The 8880-nt window shown below is 39.3% G+C and overlaps 1 protein-coding gene across 1 annotated transcript in view; it reads right to left on the bottom strand.

Moving 5' to 3' along the window:
- Window positions 1-1205: 1205 nt before the first annotated feature.
- Window positions 1206-8880, bottom strand: part of LOC145769327 (anaphase-promoting complex subunit 2-like) — a 30494-nt gene continuing 22819 nt past the window's right edge. The window contains exons 13-19 of the mRNA XM_082580927.1: window positions 8696-8827; window positions 7544-7673; window positions 6447-6543; window positions 5364-5553; window positions 3912-4019; window positions 1642-1781; window positions 1206-1347 (exon numbers count right to left, since the gene is read on the bottom strand). Of these exons, the coding sequence (XP_082437053.1) occupies window positions 1680-1781; window positions 3912-4019; window positions 5364-5553; window positions 6447-6543; window positions 7544-7673; window positions 8696-8827 (759 nt within the window). The 3' untranslated portion in view covers window positions 1206-1347; window positions 1642-1679. The remainder of the gene's footprint in view (window positions 1348-1641; window positions 1782-3911; window positions 4020-5363; window positions 5554-6446; window positions 6544-7543; window positions 7674-8695; window positions 8828-8880) is intronic.

Genomic DNA, 8880 nt, shown 5'->3' with positions numbered 1-8880 from the left:
GGCAACATGTCCATTTACGGTATATTAAACAGTGGAAAAGTTCTCTTTCTCTCCAATTTTATTTTCTTTCTAATTATTTCTTGGTTTTATAGAGGCATACATACCGTACATAATTTATTCTATGTATGCATTCATGTATGGTTTATAATATAAACTACTATTAGGCTATAATGCTGTATTTTACCTCAGTAAACTTTTTTTACATCAGTATCTTACACCAAATAAGCTTTCGAAAATAACAAAGGTTGTATCAAACAGCATGTACTGTAGTTGGAACGGCATGCCTTTATTCCTAACGATCTGGTGACCTTAACGATACTGATAGGTAGGACCTTGTTTGCAATAGGCTACAAACCCCCTTTTTGCATGGGTACCAATATCGGAACATTTTTTAATGTATCTCCTAAACGAGGTACGTTTTAGACCGTCGCTTGAGAAGTGGTTGATACACATTTCCGCGATTGGTTTTCTTGGTCACTTACTATTTTCTATTATTACCATATGGGTTAGGAATACGTTGTCGCAATTTGTGGCATAAAAACGATGTTAGGAAGTGTATTATTGTTATTGATCGTTTAATGCCGATGTAGGCTAAAGCCGCGATTTACTTACTTTGGATACTTGATGATAGGCTACTTCAATCTTGCAAAAAAAAATAAGTCATCGTATTAATTAGTCAATTATTATCATTCTATATAATACCTCATGAAGGCAAGTTGGCCATGGTGGCCAACGTACCCACCCACGAAATGGGCCAACTTCCCTGAATGGCAACCATATTGTAAAAACTTAAATTTATGTCAAACTATCGAGCTTCTGGCAACGGTTTCACCGTCAAAGTGAGTCTTGATAACCACACTAGCGCTGCACTCACTAAATAATAATCTTTCTAATACAGTAAGAAAAAACTCACTCGACATCTAAAAAATTCTAAAATCCAAAAATTTCAAAAATCATAATTTTTCATACAAAAATCGTGCTCACATGTTTATTCTGCTTACTAGAGCCTCCCAACCTGGTGATAAGGTAGTTTCAACAGCACTTTCTCAGTATGTGTACGATACATAACAATAACTATTGTAATTAAAAAATTATTTAGAGTGGGCCAACTTGCCTATTGGGCCAACTTACCTGAGTCTCCCCTACCACCTAGACCCCCATGTCAAGCTTCTGCAACTCAAGGTCACTGTGACGAAATGTAGAAACAGCACACATTGTTTTGTAATAAAGGCAATTTTATCACTACACAGAGAACAACATAAACCATCCCAAGTAGAACATCACGAAAAAGCCGCTTCCTCTCGAGTCTTGTTTCCGCGACGTTTTGAGACACAACCTCCTGCAAGTCTAATAACAACCAATGTGGAAAATCAGCTCACAAATATTAGGTAGGTTGACCATAAATAAACCAATAAAGCAACAACAAAAAAACGGCGTCAGAGAAAATACTACCGTCTCTTTACAACAGATCACTTCATGAAAATCCATGAAAAGCAGCAGGGAATGATGGCATTTATCCAGACAGGATCAGACAACCTATTGAGGACACCAGTCCACATCAGATTTCAGGTTTCATTTCTACATTGATTCAAGGTATTTGCTGTCTGAGAATAACATCAAATATTTGAAAAACCAACTCACCATTGCCATCTTTTGGCAGGGTTTGGGTTCAGATGACCTCACGAGGGGTCGCGCACGAGTTTGTACTTTCCTTGTTCAATGACGACCAGTCCTTCCTGCATCTTGGTGGCGAGGAGTTGACGAAGTTGTGGCAATTCAATCTAATGAGCAGAAAGGTTGAGTTTTACTCCAACCAACCAACAACCAGCAATGTAGAGCGATGCGTTGCATTTACCATAGAATTTCAGCCTTAGCTAAGAAACTTCACTCAGGCTTTTTGAGCAGATCATCATCATTATGTTCCTTCCTCGTATTGAGGGTTGGATACAATGCGCCATTAAGCAGATAGCACATTTTAAATGTCAAACATAGAACCTTTCAGTTGCAGACAACGTGTGTAACAAGCAATTTGACCTTTTACTTAATTGTGCTTATTATTATTATTTTAAGTGAATTATGTGCGCCGTTTATTGCTCTATTTTCAAAACGGTCAAAAGCTTTTAAGATTCCACAATGTGATGGCGATTTACGTGACGTGTTGATCAAAAAGGTTAGCTGGGAGTTAGAGTCAATGTCGTGTGATCATAGTGTGATCAAATTGTGACGTATTTCCAATAAAATTATTGAATAATCGCGTATCTTCTAGACCAGTAGTTCTCAACCTTTTAACACTGGAGGACAGGCAAAATTTTTATAAACTGTTTGAGGACCGGCAACCAAAAATCGTAGTGAATAGAATGAATATTTGTAACGTTTTGTTAACCAAAGTTGCCGTTGCGTACCATAATGCAAGGTTATATATAGCATATGACTTGTATTCAGCTCGAAAATTGGAATAAAACGGCAATCAAATCAACTCAAACAGCAAAATGTCAATCCATTTCCATACAAAATCAATGCCAGTGGGAAATTTGCTACTGTTACGCTGCCAGTAGCCTATGTGAGGAAAACGAGATATCAAAGAAGTTTCTTAAACACGTAGCTTTATTTCTGCATCCAGGCTATTTCTTTGCTTTGTTTTAATTAAAGCTAGAGATGAAAAAAAATTGTCGTTTCTGAATAGCTAGTTGAAACAATTACCCTCAATTCGATTGTTTTGAAAGTTAGGTACGAATTCGTTTGCAACAGATAACCAGAAGTGTGACAATGGTGTTTTCCGAATATGGACTGCAAAGTAAAAGCACAACATATTGTAATTCAATCAGACTTTCTTTTTCATGAAGATTAAGGTCACATGTGTTGACATCATCGATGCATGGATTGTTTATCCAAAAGTTTCCATGTCGAGGATCTTCATGTTACGCAAAATGATCGTCAAAATTGTTAGCCAACTCTTTCAAGTGTTGACTCACAATGCCCAGCAACTCTTTTTAATTTTTTCAAATCGCAACTCCATTTCACAAGCACTTTCCACAGCAAATCGTTTGTTCCATTCCATTCCGAAACGCTATTTTCCCATTATTTTCCGCATTGTCTTTGAAAAGATCTTTGCTTTCTCAAACTCCGGTTCTGGCAAATTTCGATTGCAGGCCTGACTTTTCGATCCTTTATCCGGAAGTTCAAATTTTCGTCTCCAATGACTTTGAAATTTTTCAATATCAAGGACAAAATTCCCCATTTGGTTATGTATTTCTGTGTTCCAAAACTTTTTGAACACTACACGCAATTTGTCACAAAAACCTTATCAACGGCACAGACTTAGGTCATCAAAAAGTTAACCTGTATTATCAAACAATTTTGCGTGGAGATATGTCAGTTTTACAGCTGGGAATGTTTCACAGTGCGATCACAATTTGACAATGCTAATGCCTCCATATTAAAATAAGCTTTGCAGAAGTAAGATTTTCTGCGGACCGGCAAAAAAATTACACTGACCGGCACCGGTCCGCGGACCGGCGGTTGAGAACCACTGTTCTAGACTGTCACACCAAAAACTTAATGTTAAAAAGCTATTAGAGTGAATTGACCTTATTATTAAGAAAAACTATCAGTTTTGAGATCAATTTGAGATTATTATAATATCGTCCAATCACAGGGACCAGCCTGTGCCAGTGGTCCAAAACTTCCATAAGAATGGAAAACTGCGAGGAATAAGCTTCAAAGAGGCTTTCTCAGTCCAAGGATGAAGATTATACTTTTAGCATCTTGCGTAGCAAACATCTGGGGGCTCAAAAAGTACAAAAAAAGATCTTAGGATGTGGAAAATCTGAGCCAAAGTGAAACTTAAAATTTCTATTAAACAACCTTCTCAGAACGAAAATAAAAACATACGAACTGATCCGAGTACAAACCTGGATTTCAGCGTCGTGCACCGCGAACATCTGCAGCATCTTGTGGATCCGATCCAATGGAAGAGATTCAAGATTCTTCAGCATTCCTTGGACGTAGTTCCAAAACACCTGAAAAAAGACACTTTTTACCACTGGTGGAATCTGCAGTGTAGCAAAGTATGTTATTCAACGCAGTGCCGGTCTTAGGGTATTTCGGGCCCTGTGCGGAATATGCTTTGCTGGCCCCAATGACAATGATCCAATTCAGTAGCATAGCTAAGTATTTTGAAAAGGGAGGGGGTGGTTGGACGGTCGGCGGGCGAAGCCTGACGGCGTGATCACCGAAGGCGACACCCAGCGACGGGGGACTGGGGGGCCCCCCAGAAAATTTTGAAAAATTACTTTGAATTTGGGGCATTCTGAGAGCATGTTCAAAAAAAATTTGGGTATGAATATTGAATATTAGGCTACTGTAAAATGGTGCTGTCCGGTGGCATAGCAAAACGATAAGATCATGCTTTCTTTGGCATTTTTCGGAAATAAAGCTATGTCTCTATGTTAAGTCTGGATGCAACCTATTTCGTCCCCTGAAATCGGAGTAACAACAAAATCAAATTTCGACTTATTTCGTCCCCTGAAAAGATCGAAAGAAATTTTGAAATGTTTGTGGCAACTCCGATCAGCGACTTCGGCTCAGTTGTTGTTTTTTCTCGATCTTTTCAGGGTACGAAACGTTCAGGGGACGAAATAGGTTGCACCCGTTGAGTTTCTTTGTTTTCTTATTGCTTATTCCTTTGTTGAATTCACTTGTTGAATTTTTCCAATAGAAATGACAAAATTACTGCATTTTCTGAGTAAATTGCGGGCCCCCTAATTTGCGGGCCCTGTGCAATCGCACGGTTTGCACAAAGACCGGCACTGTTAAACTGGTCGTGCAGAAATAAATAAGTAGCCGCCTGCAGTGGTGTATAATTCTTCGTGTATCCAACCGTCGTTTTCAAGCGAGTGTTTACCTTAACTTTGAAACCAGTGCTAATAGTCATAGCACATGACTAGGGAACTGTGTTCCGAAAGCTAGTGCAATTCGCTATACCATAACAAAATCGTAGCATCAGGCAAAAACAAACCGTTAATATCTACATTGTGAAACAAGTGCTAATATATGTGAGAATTACAATAAGCTACATCGGATCCGTTCAGTCTACGTTGGTGGGAGGAAATGAACCACTTGATACCGAGAAACCTTCATTAACCTTCCGTAAACCCATTCCCGGAGTAGCAAAGAATTGATTAAATTAAAACTTACTTTAGCGCTTACTAGTGAGCGTTTATTCCGATGTTGAAATCCGCAAGAGACTGAGCAACAACTTTTTCTTCTAAATGTTGAATGACAAGATGCGCACTCACCCAGGTTAGATGACCAACTGTAATACCATATACTAAAATGAGGTCGCATTAAGTCCATTCTGTCACCTGCGCATGTTTCTCTTTCTTCTCTCGCTCGTTGTCTGAATCGTCCTTGTCCTCGTCGTCTTCATCGTCACATACCGCGACGACACGCTGAGTTACGTCAGCCGTCGACGTCACTTGTGATGACGTACCGGCAGCCATCACTGGTGCATCCCGAGTCTCAAGTGTGACGTAATGATCGGAATCGACCTCCCTGCAAAGAAACAAAGAGGGCGGATTAGATTAAGATGACTTCAACAAATCGAAACTTGACACTGTGAACATCGGTGACTAAGCCTGCAGCGGTGGTTACTGGTTAACCTCTGTAAATAATATGCAAACCCAGTCAGCAAGATTCTTCATTTTTACATTGATTCTATGTCTGCAGATGTAAAAATGACGGATTTTGTTGTCTGGGAAATTGCCCGGGTTATGGTTCAGAAAAAGGTTTTTCAGTGCGAGAAAAAAGATTTTATGACTTTTGATTGTGTTGTTCATTCTGTAGCCGGAGAAGAATTATTAGACATGCAATGAACAATCTTCATCGATCATCGTGAAATTAAACCACTATAATAGCAAATGACTCTGATATCATAAGCAGTCTTTGGGGATTCTTTGTGTGGTTACTTCGACATCGTTACTTCGACTATAAAAGTGCTATTTCAAACCCTCCGACTCCGAGTATGCCAAACTGGCCTGGTTAAGGTTCAGAAGAGGCTTTCTCAGTCCGATGAGTATCATAGAGTATGATTCCCGATCGAGCTGCCACGGTTGCAACAGCAGTAGCGCCATGAAACTCATTATCTGTGTTGTCCTACAATAACCCAATAACTACCGAGCGAGCGGCCTTCCAAAGAGTTGTACCTTTTAGGTAACATAACGAACTCGGCTTTCACAGCACTTTTACAGATATCTGAATCCCGCCAGGCCATAATGATTGTATAGAGCATAACATATCCGATTAGTGGTGTTGGTACGAGGGAGAAAATGGTACTGTCTTTTACTGTCAGACAGTGTTGTGTGTTAGTTACTAATCAAATGGCCACAACATGCAGCTCAAGCATTCGCAATTGCAACTCTGATCTATTCGATCTCTCATCAACTCACTTGAGAACTCCCTGGTGGAGCCAGAAAGTCATCTTCCTCCTCAAGACCGTGGCGGGTATCTTCAACTTGTCGCTAAGCTCATTCAACGTCCACGCATCTGGAAACAAAGAACTCGCAAAATGTACCAGTAGCACTAGAAGCAGGGTTGTAGTGGGCAGCTGCCGGGGTTATTTTTAGACGTGGCTAGATTGACAAAACTAGTGTTGCCAGATAAGGAATTATGCTCCAATTTGAGAAAATTCCTAGCTGTTAAAAAAACTATTTATGGTAACACCTGAAATTAAAGCTTTTTCTCAAAACCTTCAAAAGCGTTATTTTCAACAACTAATCAAATAAATACCGTACTGCAAAGTTTCGGTTTTCATCAAGATTGTAATATTTTCTAGCATTAGTTTTGTTGCAACTATTGCTAGAAACTTAAAAAAAAAAACTAATCAATTTCTTGTTACGTTTAGCAGGCTTAGCAACCAGCAACTGACTAAATGTCATTTAAACAACGAATGGGCTGAAATTTACAAAAAAACTTATTTTTTACAGCCCTCACTGAAAGCCACATAACACTTCAGTAAAGACTATAATATACACTACAAACAGTGAACAGCAACAAAACATTAACAATGTGCTATGAATTGTGAAGAATGCTCACACGCAATGCGATAATAATAATAACACACAAAAGTCAAAAGTGATTGTCGAATGGTGAAAATATGCAAAGCCCGTGTTACATCAGCACTTAGCTATTGGAGGGCACGTTGACATTTTGCTACAATCAGATTCACAATCGCATCTACTCCAGAGGTTTTAATTCAAATAACATTTTGAAATAAAATCAGTATCCACAGTGAACATATGAGCTTTTGGAGGATCAGTTCAGAAACAAATTAACTTGCAAGGAGATAACAGACAACGATTGAACGTTTTTCTATAATTAATAATCGAATGCAGGCATTATCTTGGCACGACACAGCCGCGTGTTTTCAGTGAGAGTCGAACCTGTAACCTTTGAACCGTTGGTTAAACGTTCTTACCACTCGATCACGTGGAGTATGAAGATGGTGCCAGTTCAAAACAACTATTGCCACTGGTAGTGCACAAACCTTTGTCTTGGAACAGGTAGATGATAGAAGCCTGCAGAGGGCTCGCACGAACCTCCAGTGTACGATCTTGCAATTCAAGTTCGATGTCAAGCAGACCTACCCCGGTTAGCCAGTTGAGGCTGCGAGAGGCCTGGAAAAGGTTTATATAGATATTAATCACGAATAGTGTGATAAATCATATCTTGAGGTACCGAACATAGAAAAAGTAGATACAATTTCAACATTAAGGTTTCGTCGCGTCCTGCTTATGCCCGCGGAGCTGGAAATATACATTGAGTAGACGGGAAAGAAAAGAAGCCAATCTTTGTGTCCACCTTGAGGCATGCCTTTAAGTGTCCTGCGAAAGACAGCCACATGCTCTTGAGCGGTGTCGAACCAGCGGCCTGACAACCGTCGCATCAGAATTCCCACCACTCGGCCACGCAGCTGAAAAATCCAGCCATGATGTTTTGTAAAATTCCAAGTTGTGAAGAAAGTTTAGTAGATCCATATGAGTTCGCTGCATCCTTCGTAAAAATTACTATTCCCACCATGGCTACATAAAGATACGGCCTGATTTGCCGCATTTTGCAGAAACGTTAAGATTTTGCTAACTTTTGGGAGACGATTTAAATAAATTAATCTAAAAATTATATTTTTACGCTTTCTTTACTGTTTTCCCGAGAAAAACAAAGACAATTTGATTTCAAAGATTTTAGTCAGACTGTTAATTTTTCAATTACACTTTGATTCAGCGTTTTTTAACTTATTTTTTCTCATTTGCTACTGCTTCCCCAAGGCAACAAAAAGCTTTTATATCATTAAGAGACAGCAAAAAGTAAAAACATCTCAAAAAATATCAGTCAAACACTAGCAGTAGCTGTAATCAAAATCTGCATAATGTGACAAATCAGGCCGCATCTCCAGGTGTTCGTGTTCCCACCAAAAAAAAAAAACGCAACGTCCACAGACGTAGAATCAATCTAAAAAGAACAGGTTTTGCTAGGTGGGTTCACATTTAGTGTTTACACAAAGAAAATATTGGCAATGGAAATACTTCTTCTCATGATTGTATTGAACATGGCTGGCATGAAATAGTAATTTTGCACGGCGCCATTTTAAGTTGGGTCCGAAGCATTATGTAGAAACAAACGCCGATCTCAAACATTCCACCTTCAAACTCTCGTATCCTTTGTTGAAAGATTTCAGGGTGTCCGCCAGCGGTGAAGGAAGTTCAAAATCTTGGTTGGTTATTTCCGGCCAGAACTGGTTTGAGACGACCAACGCATGGACTTCCATTTCCGGCTGTGAAATGAGAAGCATAACTAGCACAAGCTGTAACCAGTTTACGTTGGTAA

This window comes from Aplidium turbinatum, chromosome 4 (genome assembly GCF_918807975.1).
Source record: "Aplidium turbinatum chromosome 4, kaAplTurb1.1, whole genome shotgun sequence".
NCBI lineage: Eukaryota > Metazoa > Chordata > Ascidiacea > Aplousobranchia > Polyclinidae > Aplidium > Aplidium turbinatum.
Note: the sequence above shows the minus strand (reverse complement) of the source record. Positions and strands in the feature narration are given on the sequence as shown.